Source organism: Carassius carassius, chromosome 11 (genome assembly GCF_963082965.1).
Source record: "Carassius carassius chromosome 11, fCarCar2.1, whole genome shotgun sequence".
Classification (NCBI taxonomy): Eukaryota; Metazoa; Chordata; class Actinopteri; order Cypriniformes; family Cyprinidae; genus Carassius; species Carassius carassius.
This window is the reverse complement of record NC_081765.1, coordinates 32,160,171-32,187,535: the sequence shown is the minus strand read 5'-3', so window position 1 is coordinate 32,187,535 and position 27,365 is coordinate 32,160,171. Positions and strand designations below refer to the sequence as shown.

The 27,365-nt window shown below is 33.0% G+C and overlaps 1 protein-coding gene across 1 annotated transcript in view; it reads right to left on the bottom strand.

The window, feature by feature from the left end:
- The window catches only part of LOC132153206 (potassium voltage-gated channel subfamily H member 7-like), a 101,100-nt gene that overhangs the window by 62,485 nt on the left and 11,250 nt on the right, over positions 1-27,365 (bottom strand). The window contains exon 3 of the mRNA XM_059562549.1: positions 10,341-10,496. Within this exon, the coding sequence (XP_059418532.1) occupies positions 10,341-10,496 (156 nt within the window). The remainder of the gene's footprint in view (positions 1-10,340; positions 10,497-27,365) is intronic.

The window sequence follows — 27,365 nt, the reverse complement described above, 5'->3', positions numbered from 1 at the left end:
GCAAATATTAATATTTCACTCAATTGTTTTTTTTTATTTGTTTTTTTACTAATTTTAGTTCTTCAACATTTTATTTCTGATAGTTGCCAAATGAAACATATTTTATATATTGTATTCTGCTTTATTGTAATTACTATAGAAAAATGTATTTTAATAGAGATTTTAGAGAGATTCTTGAACACTTGTTACAACACTTGTTATCAACATGGATAACAAGGAGTTATGAGTTTATTTCTTTAGATGACATGTAGAAATAGATCAGTATTATGTTACTATTATTGGAGGGACTCAGAGCTCTCGGACTAAATCTAAAATATCTTAAACTGTGTCCCAAAGATAAACGGAGGTCTTACGAGTTTGGAACGACATGAGGGTGAGTTATTAATTACATAATTTTGATTTTTGGGTGAACTAACCCTTTAATACTCAATAATGTTCGCTCTGAGTATCTGGACTCAAGTGCTGGAATTAGCTGGAATTAATTACATTTTGTTTATATACAAATATGTGTGTGTGTGTGTGTGTGTGTGTGTGTGAGAGAGAGAATGTAGTACATACTTTACAATCAAAAATATTGCCCCATCCTGAAGGAATAAGAGATCAAATTAAATCATAACAAAAATATAATTTTAAGTATCTTATTATATATACATTTATACACACACACACACACACACACACACACACACACACACACACACACACACACACACACACACACACACGCATAAACACATCATTATTGTTTTATTTTGAGATGATCCAATATCTTTTATATTGTATATGACTGATACATTATTACACCATAACTGGTTTAGACCACTAGTGCACATTTAATATCTAGTTTTCATTTGCTCCTACTAAGACTTAATCCAGATGCATAAATTGGTTTAAAACAGAAAATGAAATGGCCAATAAAGGCGTGAACACTGATAGTTTATTCCATTATAGCACAGATATATGGAACATTACAAAAGGCTCTATCCTAACCTGTATATATATATATATATATGTGTGTGTGTGTGTGTGTGTGCTAACAGTCACAGTGCATATGTAGATTGCTTGATTTGAAGGTCATGTGTGGTTTGGGTAACATGATTCTAATGTATATTAGCATGTGAATTTCATTGTATTTGCTGTTTTCTAAGCAGAGGAGTTTGAAGTCTAAGCATGTGACATTCTCATTCAGACTGATAAAGCTTCTATTTCAGAATACACTAGAACCTGGTGATTCCATCCCATGATTCCAGCACTTCCATTTGTTGCTATGATACTGGCAAGTTCATGCATAATTAGTTTCTTGTTAGCCCCAAAAGTCACCTCATTCTAAATATGAATGTTTCACAGGAATTCTGCACATATATGTGGTGAAGTTTTTAAATATGTGATCTGATGGTATCTTGTTTTGCATGTTAAAATCTACAAAGGAATAGTTCACCACAAATTATAAAATTGCTGAAAATGTAAGTCAGCCTCAGGCCATCGAAAAGAATAGATGAGTTTGTTTGCTCATCAAATTTGGAGAAATATAGCATCACTTGCTCACCAATGGATCCTCTGCAGTGAATGGGTGCCGTCAGAATGAGAGTCCAAACAGCTGATAAAAACATCACAGTAATCCGCAAGTAATCCACACCACTACTGTACACTCCATCAGTTATCATCTGGTGAAGCCAAAGGCTACGTGTTTGTATGAAACAAAGCCATCATCAAAATTTTGTTAACTTCAAATTGTTGCTGATGTACAGTATGTAAAGTCCACTATTCATAATACTGCTTTCTTCAGTGAAAAATGTGTCTTTTCTGAATAAGAAGAGAAATATGCAAACATTTACAAGCAAAAACAGTCCAAAACAGTTCTAAACAAATATGTGTGTGGATTTTGATATGAGAGGACAACAGGGGATGGACTTTTTCACTGGGGGAAACGTTATTATTGATAGAAGACTGATATTTAGCTGAAGTCAAAATTTCTTAATGATGGATTTCAGTTTGATTACTCTAGATGCATTAACTTAGTGCAACAAGATTCAAAGATCAATGCAGTCATCTCACCGTAAAAGTAAATGACCAGGGCCCGGTTCCCCAAAACGTTCTTATTGCTAAGTAGTTCTTAACCTATTCCACCCCCATAAACATGCAGGTTATAGTGGACCATAGGGGTGTGATCTCTGACCTGGTGGCAAGGTCCAGCAAAACTTAAAGTTCCTCTGACGAGAAGCTTGGTGCCCTTTTTTACGTTGCTTCCCCAGCATATTATGTATCTAACTCTCTCTCTCTCTCTGTTCATTGTAGATAAGTTGCTTTTTATTGAAAACATTAACCAATGGCAATCAATACCGCATTAAACAGAGTAACTGCAGCTGCTTGCCAATCAATTCTGATTGTAAAGTACCTTACCATTAATATAAAAGTGTATTATATAATTTTTATAAGTCGTTAAACCCGTGTCAAGAAGCGGCACAAGTGGCACAACGGGATAAGGAGGGTGGAAGATTAGCGAGGGATACCCGGTTCGTCTAACCGTCACAACATATCATGTGAACATATTACTGACCATTTGATCATTTAATTTATAGTCTATATTCTACTGATAACTTAAAATATGTTAAAATAAATGTTACTGTAATAATTTGAGGAATGTTTCATTTGCATAGAACGTGTTGTCTTTCTTAACGCTGTATTGCACCTTCGCGTGAAGTGGAAAATCGATTCCTGAGCAATCGATGCCAACTAATTCAGCACCCTCACTTTGGACAGCGCTCTTGTAACGTCAGACGTAAGAGGCAGCGTGTTAAGAAGCTTCCTAAGGGACACTTCGGGGAACACACTTAGGAACATAAACAACTTTGGTAAGATATATCTTTCGAGGTCTTCTTAGCACGCTAAGATTGAGCGGTATCGGGGAACCGGGCCCAGAGTAATTTTTCTGAACAACACATTCTTCTCATTCGTATTTTATATATATATATATATATATATATATATATATATATATATGGATCTTCTCTTTTTAATGCTACACATTATGATGTGATGCCTGAATTCATTTTTAGCATTTAAAATAACTGGCTTTACTTTTTTGTGTTTTAAATTATATTTATTTAGTGTGGTGTTTTATAATCCGCTATAATAACAATTTTCATTTCAGTGCCATATATATATATATATATATATATATATATATATATTAATTCAGAAAAATTTATAACACATATATAATACTTAGCAAATCTCTCTCTCTCTCTCTCTCTCTCTCTCTCTCTCTCTCTCTATATATATATATATATATATATACGCACACATTTTTTTTCTTTATTAAGATTTTGTGTTGCCTAAATTCATTTGTAGCATTTAAAACAACTTTAGTTGGCTTTAGTTTTTAGTGTTTTTATTTATTTAGACAAAATAGTGTGGTACTTCATGATCAGAAACTTTCGATATGAGTATGTGTATTTAAGTCCTGACTAGGTTTAGCTCTCACTGTAACACATCACAATCAGGGTTCAGCAGTGAGTCCTTGTTGACACAGACTCTCCATGACACCCAGAGGCAGAACACACACACACACACACACACACACACACACACACACACACACACACACTCTCCAAACACTCTGCAACGCAACATTCTCCACTATAAATAACCTTCACCTAAAGTGATGTGTTTGCTAAGTGAGGATGTAGAGACGCTGAGGCGGACCTGAGGCCCGAGCTGTAAATGAGCACACGTCACTCACAGATGCGTCATCCTGCCACGATCATCCACAAACCAGCCCACAGGAACAGGAAGTTATGGAGACAATGGAGAGATGATAAATGCATTAATATCATCCGCTTCCGTTCTCGTCCTCACTGATGCTCTTTCTTATATGACCCGGTTAATATTAGTCACAGCAGTTCACTGTCTGTCTGATGGATATTATACACAAAACCACAAAGTTTTGTTAGTAATTGGCCAATAATAGAGAATTAGTTTTTTTTAATTGATCTGTATTTAATTGTGCATGCTTATTTCCCATATTTTTACATTTAAATGTAAAGTTATGTATTGTTTTATTTATAAACATTTGTTCTTTCATTGGTTTTATATATATGTGTGTGTGTGTGTGTGTGTGTGTGTATAAATAAATAAAAAACAATGAAAGAACAAATGTTTATAAATAAAACAAATACATATATGCAAAAACACTAAATGTTATTGGTCACATTATGTGCCAATCAAATTATCAAAGGTGCCAAAAAGAAGAATATTGGATCATTGTGCTGGCTAGTAAAACTAAATCTGCACCTGCTGATGAGCGTGTTAAAGCCTTGATGTGAAGCCAGTTCTGAAAGCATCCCTCATCTGAGGCAAGAGAAGAAGATGCCAGCGTCCCACCTGAATCTGAGCAGTCTCAGCAAGAAGCTCCTGTCTAATTAGCACGCTCTGTTGAATAACTCCTCACTGCGCTGGTAAGTTAAAGCGCTTCCTGTTGAACACGTCTGATTAGAATAGCTGGTTTAGCACAGCAGAGGTGGGGTTGTGAAAGAGTCACCAGGAAGCAGCTCTAATGTAAGTTACAAAATGATTCCTGCCTGACTTAAGTTCAGTCAATCAGAGATCATCAGAGAAATTATTGCTCACTATTTACACAAATAATAATAATGCTATAATATTAAGTAAGTCATAATAGTGGTTGTTGAAAGCTTCAGTTTTGTTGCTTATGCATTAACTAACACAACCACAACTGGGTTCTGGAATTTAAACTCAATATAGATGATTGTTTTTAGTTGTTATATATATATATATATATTAGGGGTTGCACGACTACTGATTTCTACTTTTTTTTTTTTATACTCGAGTCACTCATGCTACTGTAAATGAAAAGACATTACATTTTTTTTTCAATAAATGCTTATTAATTCATAGCAACAATTACATATATAAATTGTCAAAACTATTATGACAGTACATATTTACATTTTCATTAAACAGCCAGTATTTGTGTCTGTAACAATCACAAATTTTTTCGTATCTGCATTCGGATACAACGTCATACAGTACTTGATAAGACCGTTATGGCTATCTTTTTTCATAGTTATCACTGAACAAGTATGCCGTGTTAAACTAAAATAATTATTAATTTCTAAAATAATATTTATCATGCAAGCAGAGAGAAGTCATGACAAACGTTTAGTGATCATTTGAACACGACTGAATCAATTCAATGTGCACATTTTCATTACATTAACTCTTTAAGCAAGTCTTAATGTTTAGTGAACTTTACTAAACAGATGTGTGTGTGCCATGCAAAAGATAAAGATGCAAACATGTAGGCCAAATAGAAAATGTATCCATATCGAAGTTGATTATTAGCCTGCTTTCTCTCTGGTTTTTGAACAAGAACTGGTTTTTGAGAGACTGAGATGCGCAGCGCGGCTGTTTGATTGGTGAGCGCGCTGTGCTTAATCCATTCATTCGTATCATATCGTGGCCTAAGGTTTAAAGCATTGCCTTTTAAATATATACAATAGAACGTGTATGATGTATTATTATAGGTGATATTATTCTTGCCAAGCTCTGATTTCTGATAGATGCACGGAGAGACAACAGCAATGCTGTGTTTGATTTGCGCTCTTTTCATTCATAAAGTTTAAATTGATTCACTTCACACTCTTGTGACTTTAGAGGTCTCTGTATAATATTGTGCTGATTCCCTGGCTCACCTGTTATCTAGCAAACTCTGGAATGTGCCAGCTTCAGCAGAGTATTCAGGCAGAATTATTCCTTGTCTGTTATTCATTTTTGAAGCCATTATCCATGCCATTCGGAATAAGGTATTCGGCTTCAGGCACAGATAGATAAGGTCATAGAAAGTAACAGCTACATGCAATATTGTAATCCTAAAATTCACATCATACTTGCAAACTCTTTGTATGCATTATGGTTAAAGCATGCTCGAGTAGTCAATTCTTTCCGACAACGCCTACTAGTGGTTCAAGTAGTCGATCACTCGACTACTCTACTAGTCGGTGCAAGCCCTAATATATATATATATATATATATATTTGCTACAACTTTGTTTATTTAAATGGGGAGTCATCTCATTCATCACCAGTAAAATATTGAGTGCCACAAGGATCTGTCCTAGGTCCTGTGCTATTTTTAATATACATGTTGCCCCTTGGTAATATTATTAGAAAATATCGGATTAGTTTCCACTGTTATGCTGATGAAACTCAACTATATCTCAACAAGACCAGATGAAAATTCTAAATTATCTAAGATAATTAAAACCTTAAAAGATTGGATTACCAATAATTTTCTCCTATTAAATTCATAAAAGACAGAGATATTACTTATTGAACCAAAAAACAGTACACAGAATCTCTTGGATTACAATTTGCAATTTTCAAGGCCCTTAATGGTTTATCTTCTGCCTAACTAGCCTTCTACCAATCCATACGCTGGACTTTTGGTAGTACCTAGGATAGCAAAGAGGTCGAGCTTTTTCGCATTTGGCTCCCAAACTCTGAAATAGCCTTCCTGATAATGTTTGGGGTTCAGAGACACTCTCTCTGTTTAAATCTAGACTAAAAACACATCTCTTTTACCAAGCATTCAAATAATAAATCTCATAATTTTGGACTACAGTTCTGTATCTGAAACTAATTAATTTGAATTGGTTGGAACAGCAGCTATGCTAATTATGTCTCTATTTGTTTCTCTGTTTTGCCACGGGATTTAAATCCCATCGATATGGGGCAAGCTCCAGTCTGGATCCAGAACACCTGAGAAGAGATGATGCTGACCCTCAGAAGACCTCAGATGATGCTAACCCTGAAACTAACAGAACTAACAAATTTTACTATAAGTGTGATTGCATCATATAATAATTGCTGTTGATAGCGTTCATCGTCTCTTTGACTACGTCTTTAATTGATTTTTCCAAAAAATTCTGCCATATGTACATAAACTGACAGTCACCAATATATATATATACACATATATATTAGTGGTGGGCCGTTATCGGCGTTACCGTGAGATTCTTAAAAAAAATATCGAAAAAAAAAATATCGCAGTTAATCTATTCTCAAAGTTGGGTTGAGAGATGGGTCTATACTACACAAGCTATGATGACTTTTACCTTGATGTTTTAGCGCAGATGTATACCTAACCAATTTGCACTGTAGGGGGCGAGAACGAGTCTTCAAACCTGAGTGTATGCCTACTGTGAAATTACCATATCAAACATGACGTGCTAACATGGATGCAGCTGAAGCTTCCCAACGGAAACCTCAACAAGATGAACGCCTGTTTCACACATACTCCGTCTGCAGTGGGTATGCAGTCCATGTGTGCTTCGTACAGTACAGTATGTGGTGCAGAAGCAGACTTTGGAGTAGACTCATTGTGCTTTCACACAGGACGCGTTTGCAGTCTGTTACTGATCTGCGGCTGTTTAGTCCACAAACACAACATTTATTCATTATTTTATATTTCAAATCATGAAAAAAAAATCCTTTTCAGCATTGTGACTCTTTCATCACAGTACAGTAACAATCTTTCATAGTCATAGACATTTGTTTAAACTTAATAAATATAAACAACATATTCATGCATTTTACTTCTAGGTCTGTATAATAAGCTGTTCAAGCAAGCGGCAAAACATTTAAACAACAATTAGCCTACTTTTCTTGTTAGGATATCGCAAATATTTAACACAGTCGACTCTCGTGCCTTTTGCATTTAAATCTTTATTACAAGCAATCTTACGGTTCTTATTGAACTTTTTTTTCTGCTTCCATAAAAGTGCATCTATTATGTTGCCTTGTTTATCTAAAGGTGCTCTTTTTCTTGTTTTAACCTAGCCAAAAACCCATGTGTTTTGCGTGTAAAACACAATAGGCTTTAATTAGTATAGGAGAAGAGTCGTCGTCAAACTACTATGTTTGAGTGCAACCGAGGCAAGCCCATCAGCACAGCTCTTTCAGTACTAACAAGTACATCTTACTGAACATAATTTATTTTCATCACCAATTATCATAGTAGAACAGCTTTCTCAAGCAGTTTGTGATGCATTTTGGAAACAGGAGATGTGCCCCTGGTTCTCAGACTTACTTTTAGTCATTATTTGTGTAGTACACATTCTGAATGCCTTTGGCAGAATTCAAATGAGCCAATTTAATCTAGATAAATCTAGATTAATTCCAAGATCACAGTGAGATTAATCTAGATTAAAATCACTAATATATATATATAGGTGCCAAATAATGCTGGAAAATGAAATCAATATCTTCAAAAAGATGGTCAGCAGAAGGAAGCATGTAGTGCTCCAAAATGTCTTGGTAAACAGGTGCAGTGACTTTTGTTTTCAAAAAACACAATGGACCAACACCAGCAGATGACATTACACCCCAAATCATCACAGACTGAGGAAACTCAACACTGGACTTCAAGCAACTTGGGCTATGAGCTTCTCCACTCTTTGGACTTTGGTCCACTGGGCAACAGTCCTGTTCATATTTAACTTAGTCCTTTCCTTAGCCCAGGTAAGATGCCTCTGAAGTTGTCTGTGGTTCAGGAGTGGCTTAACAAGAGGAATACGAAAACTGTAGCCAAATTCCAGTCTTCCCCATGATTGTGTAGCCTAGTAAACCAAACTGAGAGACCTTTTTGAAGGCTCAGGAAACCTTTGCAGTTGTTTTGAGTTGATTAGCATGTCATCATATTCTAATTTGTTGAGATTGAATTGAGCCAAAATTATCACTGTTAAAAGAACCAAAGACTTAAACTACTTCAGTCTGTGTGCACTGAATTTATTTAATGCATGTGTTTCACAATTTGAGTTGAATTAATGAAATAAATGAAATTTTCCACTACATTCTAATTTATTGAGATACACGTTTAAAATTCATCTATAGCAATTACTGTAAATAAAGCTGACATTAGTTTTTTTTTTAAATGTTTAATCAGAGTGTTTTATAATCAGCTATAATTTATTATAATTTCAACACCAACATTGTAATTATTTTAATTATAACAAAATGATAAGGCCCTTAAATGTAATATTTAAGAAATCAAGTTAATTTAGACAAAACAGTGTAGCTCTTTACAAACAAAGTATGGGCTCAATTAGATTTTTTTAGTTATTACTTATATTCATTATTTTATTACATTACTAATTTGCAATATTACCATTTTTACTTACATTATTATGAGTGAATAAACTTCACTCATAATACAAACCCGATTCCGAAAAAGTTGGGACACTGTACAAATTGTGAGTAAAAAAAAGAATGGAAAAATTTACAAATCTCATAAACTTATATTTTATTCACAATAGAATAGATAACATATGAAATGTTGAAAGTGCGACATTTTGAAATATCATGCCAAATATTGGCTCATTTTGGATTTCATGAGAGCTACACATTCCAAAAAAGTTGGTACAGGTAGCAATAAGAAGTTAAATGTACATATAAGGAACAGTTGGAGGAACAATTTGCAACTTATTAGGTCAATTGGCAACATGATTGGGTATAAAAAGAGCCTCTCAGAGTGGCAGTGTCTCTCAGAAGTCAAGATGGGCAGAGGATCACCAATTCCGCCAATGCTGCCGTGAAAAATAGTGGAACAATATCAGAAAGGAGTTTCTCAGAGAAAAAAATTGCAAAGAGTTTGACGTTATCATCATCTACAGTGCATAATATCCAAAGATTCAGAGAATCTGGAACAATCTCTGTCTGTAAGGGTCAAGGCCAGAAAACCATACTATTTCTAAACTTGAGCAACTTGTCTCCTCAGTCCCCAGACGTTTGCAGACTGTTATAAAAAGAAGAGGGGATGCCACACTGTGGTAAACATGGCCTTGTCCCAACTTTTTTGAGATGTGTTGATGCCATAAAATTTAAAATCAACTTATTTTTTTCCCTTAAAATGATAAATTTTCTCAGTTTAAACATTTTATGTCATCTATGTTGTATTCTGAATAAAATATTGAAATTTGACTTAACTTCCACATCATTGCATTCCGTTTTTATTCACAATTTGTACAGTGTCCCAACTTTTTTGGAATCGGGTTTGTACATGTTATACTTTTTACCTTAATGTTTTTAAATACTTTATTCCTCATATCACAGTTTTAGGGCTGGTTGGTTTGGATCATGGTTTTAAACTCTTGATTGAAGGATTTTTAAACATGCAGAAACAGACAAAATAAATATTTGCAGAAAGAGCAGCTAGCAGGGAAAATCTGTGTAAGAAATATTGCATTACAATAAAATAAATAAATACAAATAATAAAAATACATACATATATAAAAATAATATTAATAAACTCAATTTGCACTCACTAATTTCAGAATTGGCAGGCGGCATGAGTTTCAGTCTCTCCAAAGAGTCACTGTTCTCCTCGTCTAGAACATAATCGAAGTTCAAGATGAACATCATCACAACTCCTTCCTGGTTCTTCACTGGGATGATGTGAGTTTTGCACTGGAAGTCTGAACCTACAAGAGGAACATATTTAGTTTTCACAAACACAAACTCTAGTTTGATTTTGTTAATTTGGTTGAGTTTGCACTTCTCGTTACACATCTAACTTGATAATGAAGATACATGTCACAGTCGATCATACTGAGAGCTGCGACGAAAACAGAAGACAACTAGAGAGTTTAAACTGACAAATCAAGATGATGAGAGATAAATTTAAGCTGTTGTTCACTGAAAATATTCCCTTGTAGTAGAGGTGTAATGATACACCACTGCCACTTCAGCTCATATCACCGTTTTGGAGCCACGGTTCAGTTTTGCATTGAAGGTCATCTCTCAGAGAGTGTGTGAGTACTTTATGGGTTAAAACAGCTTGAATGTTTAAATTGGCAGGACTTAAAATCATGTGCAAGTTACATTAACTGTATGAAACTCGTGCTAGTTTAGTATTACTGAAAAACCAACTGTAGCACTGACATCCAGTGAGACAGCACCAGTGAAAAGAGAGAGAGACTGCGGCCCGTGTCCCGAGCTGGAGGGTGTGATCATGGATAAATGCACCGAAGGTCAGAGGTCACAGCCTGTGCTTCTCTCTGTAGGCTTAGCCCTGTTTAGCTGCCCTTATTCTGCAGCTCCTGTGACAGGCACTACAGCACAATGAATCTGTCTACATGGACGCCAATGTTCTCCTCTTATCTTTTTTTCTTTTTTAGTCCAATCCTTATCTACTGCTCATTGAGTTCACTCCCAAAGCCCCTTTAGCAATGAAAGGACACAAAAATGCTCAGGCTCCTCATATCTGCTGCACTGATGGATTATTAAAATGTTTGGGTGTTTGTATGAAAGATCGTGACTGACATAATATACAGATAGTATCGGTTCTGGATGCTGATGGAGACATTGACATGATGTCTTAAAAACTGTTTATGGCACTGTTTATGGCAGAGACATGAACACAATGGGTAAAAATGTCAGTCTGCATGTTTACAAAAAATATATTTTATGAACCGAACCATACATAACCAGAGTCATTTTTAATTTCGTTTTTGCTTCTGCTCTGCAAGGCTGCATTCATTTGATTAGAAATACAGTAAGAACAGTACTATTGGAAAATATTATTACAATTTAAAATGTCATTTATTCCCGTGATCAAAGTTGAATTTTCATCATCACGACTCCAGTCTTCAGTGTCACATGATCCTTCAGAAATCCTTCTAGTATACTGATTTGCTGCTTAAGACACATTTTGGATTATTTTCACTTTTGCTGCTTCGTATGTTTTTGTGCAAACTGTGTTTTGGGATCGTCTGGGGATCGTCTTAAACATGCTGCACTAAGCATTTCCCGCATCCTAAGCAATACATCAACGTCTCCAGCACCAGCAGGTATCATTAATACTTCTATAACAACACCGGCAAGAAAAATGGATCAAATGAGGTGTGGAATATTCTGCGGCAACTCTGCTCAAACGTAATTGAATCTACATGTTCAGTATAACCTGATGAGGATGCAGAGGGGAAATAGCTCAGAAAATCCTCTGAACATGAAGAACATCACGTCCTGTAAATGAGAAGATATGATCACAAAATTATTTCAGCCATTTGCTAATATATCAAACTGACAATAGATAGCCTGAATGTAAAACTGAATGTGCAGCTTATTGAAGTGAAGCATTCGGCCTGTTTTACACTCCACACAATTTTAGAAAGTGATGTTTATGTGTGGTTTAGGTAATGGACAGATGGGCAAATTTGGTAGCAAAATCAACCAATGAATTTCCATGCTTTTTTCTTTTCTTTTTTCCATTCAATTGTGATAACTGGATAAGAAATTGTGCACGTACAGTGGCTTCTAGATAATGAAAAGTTATAAAAAAAATAATAAAAAAAGACATTCTAGAAAAGAATAAATATATTGGGATTTCACTTGGTGACAAATGCTGCTGAAATTATACAAATGGTCTAATTCTATCTGATCTGACTTCAAAAAATATTTTTTGTTGGTGCTCCCTACTGTTTTGAAGTTGGTTCTGTCATATAATTGACTTGAATAAAACCAGTTCATTTAGATGTTGGCACATGAAGCACATGAAACAACCTTTTACAGCACAAACCCTTAATGATATATATATATATATATATATATATATATATATATATATGACCATTTGACTATAAATATTTATATTTTTTTAATGTTTGTATTAAATATATATTTAAATAAAATATATAACATTAAAATACAATTTTTTGCCTTTTCATATAGTGTGTCTATATACTCTGGTATTGTATTTGTTAGATAAATTAAGTAATTTTTTCATTCTTTTCAGCACAACACACACACACTTTCTCTGTAAATATGCCAGATTGCATTCTTTGCCAGGACCGTAATTCATCACACTGATTTCCCCCCTCAGTATCTGAGCTCTAATGAAGAATGTGTGTTCCCAAAGACATCTGTCTCGACCAAACCCTTTCGCTTGCTTTTTCAGCGAGGACACCTGATGTGCCATTTGCACACGGATCAAGAGATTCTCACTGTGTAACATGCAAATGCAGTGTCTGTTCAGGCTCACAGACACATGTTTAAACATCTCTCGCTCCTCTGTCTGGAGGAAACCATCGCTAGTCTTCATTAGCAGCATGCTGGCTCTCCGACTAAATATAACTGGCAGCAGCAAGCTTTAACAGCACTGTTCAGAGCAGACATCCATACTCATGTTTGATTTTTTCAGTCTTTCTACGAAATTCATTTCATTTTATGAAAACTTTAGGACATGGCTTGCATATGTGGCTAGTATGAGTGTCAAAAATAGAGGTGCATCTTAAAAGGTGCTATAAATATAAAAATATTAAAAGTGCTATACTAGACAAAAACCATATCAATCTGCAATATATATATATATATATATATATATTTATGTTATGTTATTAAAATTGTATTTTTGTCAACTCACCTAAAATATGTACTTCATGTGCAAGCATCTAAATGAACAGAATTTATTTAAGGCAATGAGGTAATGCAATATGTTTAATTTTATGCAAACATTAGGTCATTTTTAAAAGTGCACTAATACTATATTAAAATCATTTAATACCTGACATTGACACCTCTGTTCAAGAGATCGTGTCACATCCAGACAGATCCTTTCTAATTTAAATGCTCATTTACAAATGAGGTCCTGACAAATGAATTATTTATAGTGTTAAAATCATGACATTTGTGTTTCACAACATTCCACTCGCTAATGACACTATGATGCTTCTTTCTTGAATTAATTATGGAAAAGATCGAGTATCTGCTTTCCAGTCCGTCTGTTTGACAGTTTTTGGCACCACTGCAGGTCAGTCAGGTCTTGTATCGCTGCTTTACAACTAGTACTTTACAACAACTTTAACACACTAACTAAAGAAACTGAGTTATCCCTGTTGTGCAGAAACATTTGAAGTATTTTCATATAATTATACACCAGACTTTCACAAATATGATCTAGTCAAGTTGTTTGTTATTTTAATACTTATTGATTGATTTTAGTATCTGTTCTTATCATTTTTATTTAAAGGTTTAGCTTTTTGGTCTTTTTTTATTTAATAATTTTTTTTAGATTGTTATTATGTCTCTATTATGTCTAGTTTTTATACATTTTATATCAGTTTTTTATTACATCAAATGAATAAAAATAAGAAATGTGGCCTTTAGCAACTGACTAAAAAATAAAACATTTAATATATATATATATATATATATATATATATATATATATATATTAATGTTATATATATTTTAATGTTTTATATATATATATATATATATATATATATAATTTTTTTTTTTTTTTTTTCAATTATAGATTACATTATTTGAAGTTTTATATATAATATGCATACTTAGTGAGAGATTGATCATTAACTTACATGAGGACAGCATCTTTTAAATGTCAAACACAATGGATGTTTTAGAGTAAAACAAACCAACTAATAACACCAAATTCATCCAATTTAATATTGACTGATGTTTAGAGGTCCAGACTGTGTTTTCACACGATTCATCAGCAACAGTTAAAGATAATGATACGCTAAACGTTACTGAACTAGGTCTCTCGTATGTTTAGTGCCATTAAGTTGATGATGCTTCACACAGTAAAGTGGTGTAATTGGTCTGTGGTATCTCACGGCCTGACGGAGACACAAGATAAAGACACCGCAGACGCTGTTTCACTGATAAAAGACACGTAACAGGGATGTGATACACAAAGATCTAGTGTCTTGATGCAGGTAAAGTTGAGGGAGAGAAGGAACAGTCAAGAGGAACAGTCTGAGATACTGACAAGTCATTTTTAACATTATGCAATGCTATTTTCTATGCAAAAAAAAGAGAACCAACAATCTTTATTTATTTATTTATTTATTGAAATACCTGGATATTTTAAATATTGATATATATATATATATATATATATATATATATATATATATATATATATATATATATATATATATAGCCATTTTTTATTATCTTGTTTTAGTTATTTTAGTACTTCAGCCTAAACTAAATGAAAACGAGAAATGATGCATTGACAGCTGGCTGAAATAATTTTATATATATTTTTTTTTTCAGTTTCAGTTATTTCAAGTAATGGAAATGTTATATATTTATTTATTTATTTTAGTTAACCATAATAACCCTGATTTCAGCAGCATTAGTGTCATAAAATGGAATAAAAAAAAAAAGCCTGTTTGCAGCGTTTCCACTTGTTGCACAGAAATTGCACTCTTCACCTTCAAATACATGATTTTTTATGATTCTAATGGCTATCATATAATGTTTTATTTATTTTTGGGTTGCACTCTTGGCAGCGGGAATTGGTACCTGCCGTGTCTGGGTGGAATGGCTGTGTGTCTGTGCGAGTTGAATGAAGATGTCTTACGCCCTGTACCATGCTGAAAGGCACCTCTAATCTAAAGAATCTGGCATGTCAGAGCTGTCATGTGCATTACTTCAGTGTGTGAATGCAGCATGAGATATAACATCTTCACACATACGTATAATGACAAAAAGTATTTTTATTTTTAAGGAGATTTGGCTGTCAACAGTGGTCACTGGAACGTCCAGTAACGCAAAGATCAGGTATCCCAATTCAAGATAACATTGTTTTGTCTTTGCGCTCTGGCTTACAGCATTGCACTGAACAGCCTTGAGATTCTCTTGAGCGCATGGGATGGAAACTCTCACATGAGTTTCACAAAAGTTTAATGCAATAAATCAAATTTTTGCACCTGGGTAAAATTCACAACTTAGGATGAAAAAATAGCTAGTGTTGATGTTGCAAAGTTTAATTTCCCAGCTCAATTCTCTTCAAACTTTGTTCTCATCTGATTGTGTCAGAGCAGTTAAAACAATAGTATTACTGAATATGAACTATCTTTTAAACCCCAACATAGCAAGCCAAAGGTGACAGAGGCAAGGAACCAAAACTCCTGACAAACTGTCTTAGACACCTTATGGATTTACTGTTTTTCCAGCTCACTGTACTCTTCATCTCCTCCTTCAGCACTGAACAGCACAGAACAAGATGAGTATAGCACTTACGTTTTCTTCAGAAAATGTAAAACTCTGGTGGTGATTAGCAGTTGATGGATATGTGCTTTTCAAAAGGTCAACTGCCATTAGAAAAGAGCAGGATGGATGATATAATGCAACTAATTAAGGATAAATGAGACATAAAAGATTGACTTTATGTGAGTCACTCATGGCCATCTTGGAATAGTCCTTGAGCAGCTGTTTTCACCTCTACAGGCATGCAAATACAGCTCCTGTTGATCTATAAAACTGTTTACGTTTGTTTCAATTAATCAGATATCCAATAATAATTTAATAAATTCTACTTCTTTAAACAAATCACAATAATAATGCATTTTCCTTTTGACAGGATGGTGCAGAAGGAACGTCCATTTATCAAATAGATCATATACTGTATCTGCATGTGTTATTTTTTAGTATTATTTAAATACCAATATAGTATTTGACTTTTAAAATTTTAGTAGTAGTAATTTTGTTATGCGCTTTTGATATTTAAAAGTATTTCTATTTAGCATTATTTTTATTTGAGTTAATAATTGAGAATACTTATTATTTATTACTTATTATACTAATATAATAATAATAGTACTTATATTAAACTTTAAAAAAATATTTGAACATTTCAAATTTTTACGTTTTGTAAGTTTTATATGTTTTAATTATTTATATTGGAATATTATATTATCAGCTTTTATTAGCTTTAGTTTCCGTTAATAACAACACTGATGTACATAAGATTGCTGAAATCAAATGAACACTAACTGTACACAATTATTACTCAAGATGAACTAAAATTGACAAGAAATACTGAGAACAAAATGTATATTATCCATTAACAAGAGTGTCACAAGATTTTTGGGACAGAATGAACACTTCTAATCAAAAAAAAAAAAAAAAAAAACATAGGATTACCAGCCAATGGCAGTATAATCTCAAATTGGTCATATATTGTCTGATACATTAATCTGTCACTAATTAAAATGACAATCTGTCACCAAACTTCCTCTCAGCTTCCAAAACAGCTTCACCAATATCAACATAAGAAGATTAGCAACCGGTTCCTCCCAGTTTACTACATTGGGACCAGCATGTGTTTATCTATCAATTCCTTTCAGTTTTAAATTGTCAGTGCTCTTTGAGCTGCATGTTCTTGAGGAAAACTAACGCTAATCGCTCTCGCTGTGATACTGAGAGCGAAGCAACGAACAAAGTGAAGCTAATGACAGTATATTATTGACTCTGCATCTGCTGCACTTGCCTGCACAGAAATGGCTCTTGATCTAAATGCAGTTCCCATTTCAAGATGATGGAAATTTCATTAGATTCCTATTTCCACCATAAATAATTAAAACAATAGCAGTCACCAAAATACAAGTATGCATTTCACTGACGACCTTGTGAATGAAGACTTACACCCAGAGCAAAATTTACTGTTTGAAAATGTACAAGTCACACACACACACATATTATTATTCATATCGGCTTTTTTTTTCCATTGGCACTTGAGATCTTGCCTATACCTAAAAGTATAATACAGAAAGTATTTTTTTTTTCACTCCCTGATTGCTTTTCCAAAACAAAAAAAATAGCATACTTAACCTACAGTTGGATCAACTAACAATCTGCAATGTAATAATCCATTCTATGTAATCTATTAAGGCTCAAAGTCAGACAAAATCTCATTAAACATTTGGACAAAAAGTATGATTCTGGTACACAAACATTTTTGTACATTTGCAAAAACAGTTAAACATACGTTATTAACATATTGACAGTATCTAAAACGCATGCAGTTTTCATATAAACAACTTCAGAAATTCTAAACTGTACCCGTGCAAATATTTTTATATTGCATATTATTTTTTATTATGCATATCTTATTATATAAATATAATAATAAAAAACAAACAAAGAACAACAACAACTATATATATATATATATATATATATATATATATATTTTTTTTTTTTTTTTTTTTTAATTATTATTATTTATTTTTTTTATATATTATTATAAAAATATTATTCATTATTGTTTAGCATTTATGAGGTCCAGCTGTAAGGATAAATCGACACAAAGGGAAAATTTGTTTGGGTGAACAATGTTGGAATCATAATCAACATTTTCATTGCATTTTTTGGAAATAATTGGAACTAAATATGGAAAACAATACATATTTATATAACTTAAATTAGTGTTTATTGCTTAACATATATACTGATTCAGTTATAATCAGTATAACTGAATGTATGGCAGAGAATTATGTTTGGCATTTTTGCAGTAATTATAGTACTCTTGCATTTTACATGCTGTTGATACATCCATAATGTACTTTACAAATGCGCATAACTTTACATAAGAATTTGTTACCATTTGTACGTAACATTTATGAGATCAAGCTGTGATGCATATGGTTGCTAAGGCCCTGTCGATATTGATTTATGATATATGCATCATACAGTATGAGTACATGGCGCTTTGAGAAAACAAGAATTATATCAGTGTTGAATAACAGATATTAATAACGGCATATAACAAAACTTTTGTCTCTTTCAGGACAGATGTGACTGGCAAGTCCTGACATGATGATCTTAAATAGAAAGCTGTGCTTCATTATCAAGAAGGGTGTCATAAAACCTGCAAAATCCTCATCATTTAAGCATTATTTTACTGGCCTATTCAGTGTGAATGCGTTACAATGTGACAAGGCAATTTACTAGAGCAGCAACATCAAAAAATTGGAGCATGTAAAATAAAACATTTCACTTTATAATTTCATCTCAGTCTCAAGCAGTTGAGCTCCTCCATCCCAAAGGAGAACAGATTTGGGTTCATTCACTGGGCGAGTTAAGGCTTTTGAAGGCTAAAAATAGGTCTTTAATGGTCATACCTTCAGGAAAGAATGTGTTAAATCATTACTGAGCGGAGGGATAGGTTTCACTCTATAACTCCCACAAACGAGAGGCTTTTCATTCATGAGACAAGCCATCAAAGTCTGAAGACCCCAGGTGAAAGGTTGCAGCATTGTCTTCCACTTGTGTGTTTTTAGGCATAATGCAATTTAGAGGCAACAGCTCAATCATACAGCGGTGACCCTCCATTAATGTTGAGCAAAACGAACAAGACAGCCTGGAGTCCAGGCAATCGAATTCTGAATGAACATGTGAGAGGGAATCAGATTACAGCATATGCTTGGCTAATCTCCCACAGTTGCCTGTTTTAATCTAGTGTCGCTGAACATTAATCAGGAGAAAACACATGACCAGCTTAGAGACAAAAAATAATAATTTTGTAGAAAACCAGTGACTTGCCTGCAGGACTTTCAAAGATTGTCAGCTGTATTTAAAAAAATGACAGAACTATAATTGCTATATCTAAAATGTACTGAATTACTATTGAGGCAATATTTCTGAAATTGAAACATTGTTTTCTGTCCATGCAATCATAAATTAAACTGTTAATCTGTGTTGCATTATTCTGCATTATAGACAATTATGACAGATGGTGCAATATCCATTTTATGTGCAATGGTGGCCCACTAAACCTATTTCTATTGAAGCTCATTTCCAACACGGAGTAATAATATATTTGTATTATTTTCCTCGTATTTGAGCTGAAACTGTCTAAACTGTGAGATGTAAAATTCAGAGGAAAAAATCTAAACTATAAAAATAGCCAGATGTAAATTGTAATTGCTAAATGTAAATGTAAATTCAAAATAAAAAATAAATCATAATTGGTGAGAAACTCAGAATTAAAATGTATATATAAAAATAAAAATATACAATTAAAAATAATTTAGAGTGGAAAAGTCCAAATTGTAAGAATGTAAACACTTAAAAACAAAAGTAACACTTGCAAACTATAAACTCAGAATTGAAAAATAATCAGAATCGAGATATAAACTCTTTATACTTTATTTATTTTATTTAAACTTTACTTCTTATGTATTTCAAAGCAGTTTCTTATGTTCATCAAGACAGATCAATAACAGTAAATACCAATGATATTGTGAAATATTATTATTTAAAATTACTGTTTTCTATTTGAATATTTTAAAGTGTAATTTATTTCTGTGATCAAATCTGTATTTTCAGCATCATAACTCCAGTCTTCAGTGCCATATGATCTTTCAGAAATCATTTCAACCAATCATTCAACATTTCTGATTATTATCAATGTCGAAAATATTTGTAGCGCTTCATATTTTTGTGCAAACATTAAGATTTTTTTTTTCAGGATTCTCTGATGAACATTCAAAAGAACAGCATTAATTGGAATTTTTTTTTTTTTTTTTTTTTTTTTTTGTAAAATCATAAATGACCATGAGAAAAGCATAGAAAGTTCCTCTTTCCTCTGCGTTTGTGTCTAATGCGCTGTGACAGCAGTGGTATCACGGGGCTGTTTTGCTTTAGTTAATGCACAACTGGTCTGGGAATCCACCAATCAGGGACAAGCAATGGAGGAGGGGTGCTAGGAGAGTTACTAACTCCTTGGTTTTTTTCTCTCTCTCTCTTTTTTTTTCACATGGTCTGCTGGCCATGTGGCTTTGCTCTGGTCTTACTGGGGCTGCTGTGAGCCAGATGACATAGCCTACTTTCATTTCTAATCAGCTCTGCTTGAAGTTGTCCTCCAGACTGATGAGCCTCATGCCCACTCCATGAGCACAAATGATTGGCTATTACATTCGAGCAGGTTTTCGCTCAACCACCAGTGATGATTTTCCCCACTGTCATGTTCTGAAATGGTCGAGAGGCATTTGTCATATTTTGTTCCTCATCTGTGTCTTACAGCAGCATGATCCATTGGGTTATATCATGAGAAATCAGCCTTAGGTCTGAAAGAGAGCTCTGGATATCTATGGCTGTGGTGAAACATGAAAAACGCTGGCTTGGCAAGCAGTATATGGACTTCTAAAGGAACCAAGACTTCTCTGAATACATTGAAACAATTAAAACTACTTAAGATTTTATTAATAGTTTAAATGTTTTTTATATTTGATATTTTTTATATTTTAATATTTTATATATTTATATTTTGAGGGTTTTTGTAATTTTATATATATATATATATATATATATATATAATTATTTAAATTTTAGTTATTTTAGTAAGTCAGTCTAAAAAAGAGAAATGTTTCCTTGGCATCTATCTGAAATAAGTTTTTAATTTTAAATATAAAAAATTATATTATTACATATCAATAAAATAATAAAGTTTTATTATTAAAATGTGAATATTACATATTATCAATAAAGTATTTAATATTCAAAGTTAATATTTTTCTGTTAGTCAATTTCAAGCAACATTTTTGTTTGTTAATTTTAGTTTTAATTATATTATATCTAATTATATGTAACTTTAATTTATTGTGTTGTATTTATTTACAGAAAAAAATTGGTTGAAAAATATCCATTTCAAACAGCAAGTGACACATTGATTTAAAGATAACATTCTCAAGTAGAAAAGCTAAATTAGTATTTCCTAGGTAAAACATACTCCCATTTTCTTTATACGTGTTTTATTCACACGTTATTGTTTTTTTTTCATGTTTTATTTTTTACAGTGTCCCAATTAGTTCCTAAACGAGGGAATAAATTAGTCAAATTTGGCCCTAAATGAGGGAACAAGGGAATTAATTAATAGGTCATGGAAAGATTTCCCAATTTGTGGTCACGGTATCATTTTTTTCCCCCTCGCTTTTCATGTGTGCAACTCCATAACTATTAAACGTAATTGTATTTTTAAAAAAATGAATTTTCTGAGATTTTCAAATAACAGCATGTGGTTTGGAACAACATGAGGGTGAGTAAATAACAGATTACTGCTTTCAGTAGTTGTTTGGTTATCTAGTCTAAAGCTCACTCAAATTAGTTCCAGATCATCAGACGTGATGTCTTGAGGTCTTGAGCCCTATTCGGACGGGACTAGTTTTACAGGGGGTCGTTTGAGAAATTTGTGTTTCACAGACGTACTTGGTGATTTTAATCCGTCCGAATCTGCCACGTCTGAGTTTTTCTCACACAACCTGATAATCCCAGAGCAAATTACCTACTGTTTTTCAGCAAACTCAGTGATCCTCTGAAAAAACGAATCCTGTCCGAATGCGAATGTCTGTGATTGCTGGCGATATTTTATTTCACAATGCGTTCCCAGCCGGCAAATAACCAACCTTCAACGTTGAAATATGTTTGAAATAAGGTCAGTTGTTGTTTTAACGCTGAAACAACGTTGATACAACGTTTAAAGCTGAACGGTTGAAAAACAGTCTGCCCATGACCAACTTTCAACGTTGAAATATGTTTGAAATAAGGTCAGTTGTTGTTTTAACGCTGAAACAACGTTGATACAACAGTGAATCAACGTTACAATATCAACGTTGATCCAATTTGCAAAATCGAAAGGTAATTCAACGTTGATTCAACCATGGTACCAACGTTGTTTCAACCTTCAATCAACGTTGAAATGCCGGCTGGGTTTCCTCGTGTGTTTTGGCCAACGTGAATTACCGTAGATGCTCTTACCGTGTGCATGTTTGATATATTTGCTTCCCGGCAAAGAAATAATAATAAAATCAAGAACCAGATCACGTAAACTGTTAATACTGACTATTGTAATATCAGCATTAGGTAAGATTATTCACGTTCATTTATGCACTCAGTTACATAATGTTTTAATTACAGATGCACCTTTATGAAAAGTAAACATGGGTTTAGCCTACTACAAAAAAAAAGGTAACCAGGTTAAACTAAAGAAACCACACATTAACATGATTCTGCTACACTAGCCATTTAGTATTTAGTATTTATTGTGTAATAATACTATTGGTAATCAATCCGAATGACTACATGCAATGCACGCATACAGAGCGTGTGATCTCTGTGAGGCCCAGATGCACAAAAAAAACCCTCCAACCTCTGTAATAAACACGGAGATGTTCGTCCCGTCCGAATGGGTACATGAAAATCGCAGACGTCAGGTGATAAGATTTGAAACCCAAATGTAGTTTAGAAGACTACGCCCGTCCGAATAGAGCTTTAGAAGGCATTTTGACACAAAACCGCTGTCTGGTAAATCATTGACTAACTGGTCGTCTTCACTTCATCAAATGATAATGCAATCCAAATCGATGTTTATGAATTCAGTCGCCACTCTGAAAGCTTTTGTTCAAAAATAAGGATTTCACAATGGAATCACCATGATCTCTGTTTCACCTCTATTGCATTCGTATGTGCGAGCCAGATTCGATCTCGCTGTGTTATAGTGGAGAACAGAAGGAGCGGTAGGCGATGCTGGCAGCAGCAGAGGAGCAGATGGTTTAGTTTGCCTCTGGATGGCTTTCAAAAAGGCTTGCCTTAGCTGAGGAGATCTGTTTCATTAGAAGTGGTCCTGATGTGTTGGACAGACGTACTGTATGCCCTTTATAATGCACTGGCCATCTGCCGGTGCTGGTCAGACCTGCTTATGGAACGTGCGCCATGAATCTTAAACACAAGAGTTCAGAGAAAAATCACGCGTGAGATATCTCAATTGTTTCTCCTTGAAAGCTGTGCATGGATAGCATTTGCCAAGATAGAAGAAACCTGAACTTTTATTCATCAAGTCATCATTAATTTTTAGATCTATACCTTCACTGTATATCCAAACTTTCTATGGACTTTTTTTTGGTGCCTTTCAATCTTTTTCTGTCATTATTTTTTGGTGAACTATGACTATAAATGTATTTTGTTCCCAATTCCCATTATAACAATGCAAGTGGAAATTATTCTAATTACTGTAAGTTAAAATATATATATTTTATTTAAACTGTGAAGTAATTGTATATCATGTAGTATTTGTTTTTGAGCTACTATAATGCTTTAAAAAAAACAATCATTGTATAATAAAAACAATGTTACAATGAAAAAAAGAAGTTTCTTTATGCAGCATATAATATAAAAAGCATGTTAAAATCTTTCTTTTGAATTCGATTCTGGCAGATTGGCAATTATGAGTGAATATCAGCTTAAATTTCAGTCTTATTCCTTATATAAAGTTACCATATGACTCCATAAGACATGGACAAGGTTAAAAAAATGTATTATAAATCTATTATATTATATGGCAGTTTTTTTTTTTTTAGATCATCTTTGGTTGTATGCTTTGTGAAAAAAATAATAATAGTTTGAAATTACATAAGCGCACATAAATGATAAAAATATTGACAAAAATATTGAGCATTCTTTTAATGCTTTGAAAACCACTGCCATTTAAGTATCATTAATATACTACAGTATTTTATTACTGTTTTGAATTAGTTTTTTATTTTTATATTTTTTTTTATTTTAATTTTGTTTTTGTCATTTTAATTGTTTTTGTTTAGTTTTTTATTGTCTATATAGATCTATATATATATATATATATATATATATATATATATATATATATTTTTTTTTAGTTTTAGTTTTCATTTTAGTAAACGATAATAACTCTATAGCAAATATCTACATTTGTACAACCACAACAACAACAAAAATAAGATACTTTCCTGTGATATCAACTACTTTATCCATAACAGTCGCTGTTTTAATAACATTCTGATGACCCCTGACCTCAAATTAAAGGTGATATGTTTTGAAAGGTCTTTATTTTGATTGGCTAACTGCTCTCACTCTCTCTCTGCCAGACACGCATGCATCTGACCAGCCAAACACATGCCACTGTTTCATAACAGATGCAAGAGTAACCAAAGAGGTGGCAGTCCTTTAATAATGCATGCTGCCCTTTCAAGAGCAGCCATGCTGCACCTGCTGTTGCACTGTACCTCCAGAGCCCTCCATCCCCTGCAGCCTTCAGAAAGACCAGGAAAAAGCCCTTCACGGAGGAGATCGAGCGGCTGAAACCTGACACCTTTGCTCGCCATATGGCTCCAGTCCTGCAGCGACCGTCTCATTATCTCTTTAGCTCCGGCACGCTTGATCGGTGTCAACTTTTGTTCTTTAAAGGACAGGATGCTGGTGAGCAGCTACTCTGACAGATCCAACAAGCACATGCTTTGAGGTTCAACGTGGAGCAACCTCACCATAAAGAAGCAATGACTGATTGTCAAATGAAACCCCTCTGACATATGCACAGCACAAGTGTTTGTTTGGAAAGAGTTTTACTGCTCTGTCATCTCATATTTCATCTCATATTTTAGACGTGCATCAATTACGAGATGTTTTTTCTCAACTTGCTTAATAATAAATAGTTTAATTAATTAGAGTTTGATAAGAAATGTTTGAGTTCTCTGACTCACATCAGTGTTATTTTTTATAATTTTGTATGCTATTATAGCTTTTATAAATTTTTGTAAATATATTTTATTTATACATTGCTTTCATTGTATTTTTAGTTTAATTTCTAGCAATTCTGTTATGTGCTTATGTCATTTTTTATTATTATTATATTTCTATTTGTTTAATTTATTTTTATTCCATTTCATGGTTATTTTAGTTTCATTTAGATAATATTATAGATGTTATTAATATTTTTAATCAGTTTTTATATTCTCCATTTTCATTTTTGTTAAAGTTTCAGGAATTTTATTTAGTGTTGTTGTCATATATATATATAATTTTTATTTTAGTTAAAGTTGATTTAGTACATCAACTACAACTGGCTGAAATAAGTTAGATAATACATAAATATATATATATATTTTTTTTTTTGTCTGAAACATTTGATTTTAGTTAACAGTTTATTTCAAGTCACAACATTTTTTTATGCTTTTAATATTATTTTCAGTTTTAGTTTGTGTCAAATATAATAATCCTCCTTAATATGTATTTATTAGTAAATTTTGCATTACAATTTATTTCAGTCAGTTGGAAAGGCAATATTTATAATTTTGGGTATTTTCATTTTCATATTCTCATCCAATATTTACATATTGTTGTATTTCAGCTTTATTTCAATTAACAAAAATGTTTTAATAGCTTTAGTTAAAAATAGTAAAGCTGAGAAAATCTGAGATACTATTGAGAAATGTAAAAGATTACTAGAGCATTTCATAAAAATAAAAATATATCAGTCTATCAATTTTCTATCAATTTAATACATTTTTCAATTGTATTATGTATAATTTTTATAGTACATGTAGGGTCCTTAAATGTCACTCACCAAGCATCAAATGCAATGTTTTGGCAATTAAATAAAACAATTATTTCATCAGAAACTGCAACTGGTTGAAGCTTTGTGGTTTCATTCGTTTAATGTTAATTATGTACATGATAGTGATGTACATGCAAATGTACCATCTTTAAATCTAGGTTCATTTCCTCCAGAATTGCACCCATAAAAATCTAACTAAAGGAACTAAATGACGATGTGTTTTCACATTTCTATGACAGTTTCACAGAGAGACACAGACACTGCGAGTGACAACATGACCTGCGCTGTCTGTCACAAATATGCAATGACATTGTCAACGGGACTAAAATACAGTTTCTATAAAAAATAATGCAAAATGTCAGAGACATGGCTCAGCAGTTAGTAAATGTGCTCTGACGTGTTGCGCAATAGTGTTTTTGTGCTGATGACCCGAGTTTGAATCTTCTCTCACCATTTCCCCATCACACCGATGCTTTTCTCATTCAATTCCTGCCGCCTCTACATCATTCAATGAAAATGACAAAAGAAAAATACATTTTCATGCCCAATAAGATATATTTATGGCTGGTAAAAGATCTCAATTCACCCACCATTAAAAATGAACAAAAAAAAAATAATAGTAGGAAAGAGGAAATGCTGAAATGCACACAGTCTCTGGCAGAGAAAAGAGGCATTATTTGGATTAATCATTCCATGACGAAGAAAAATGCCAAATTAATTATAATGCTAGAAGTGTTTTGTGGTGTTTGATGTAAAATGTAAAATGTAAATTATAAAATTGGCTAACTATTTGATCATGTTCCTTACAGGGTTATTATTGTTGACTAAAAACTATTTTAAAAAATTGCACTTGAAATAAAATAAACACTAAATGACTAATATAGTTATAATAATAATAACTAAACTAAAACTACAAACTAAAAACACAAACTTTCCAATCAAGTTTTTATACACTTGATAAACTAAGAAACTAAGTAGTATCAGATGAGACCCTGGAGCACAAAACCAGTCTTAAGTTGCTGGGGTATATTTTTAGCAATAATAATAATAATAATAATAAAAAAAAAACATAGTATGGGTCAAAGATATCAATTTTTATTTTATGCCAAAAATCATTAGGATATTAAGTAAAGATCATGGTCCATGAAGATATTTTGTAAATTTCCTACCATAA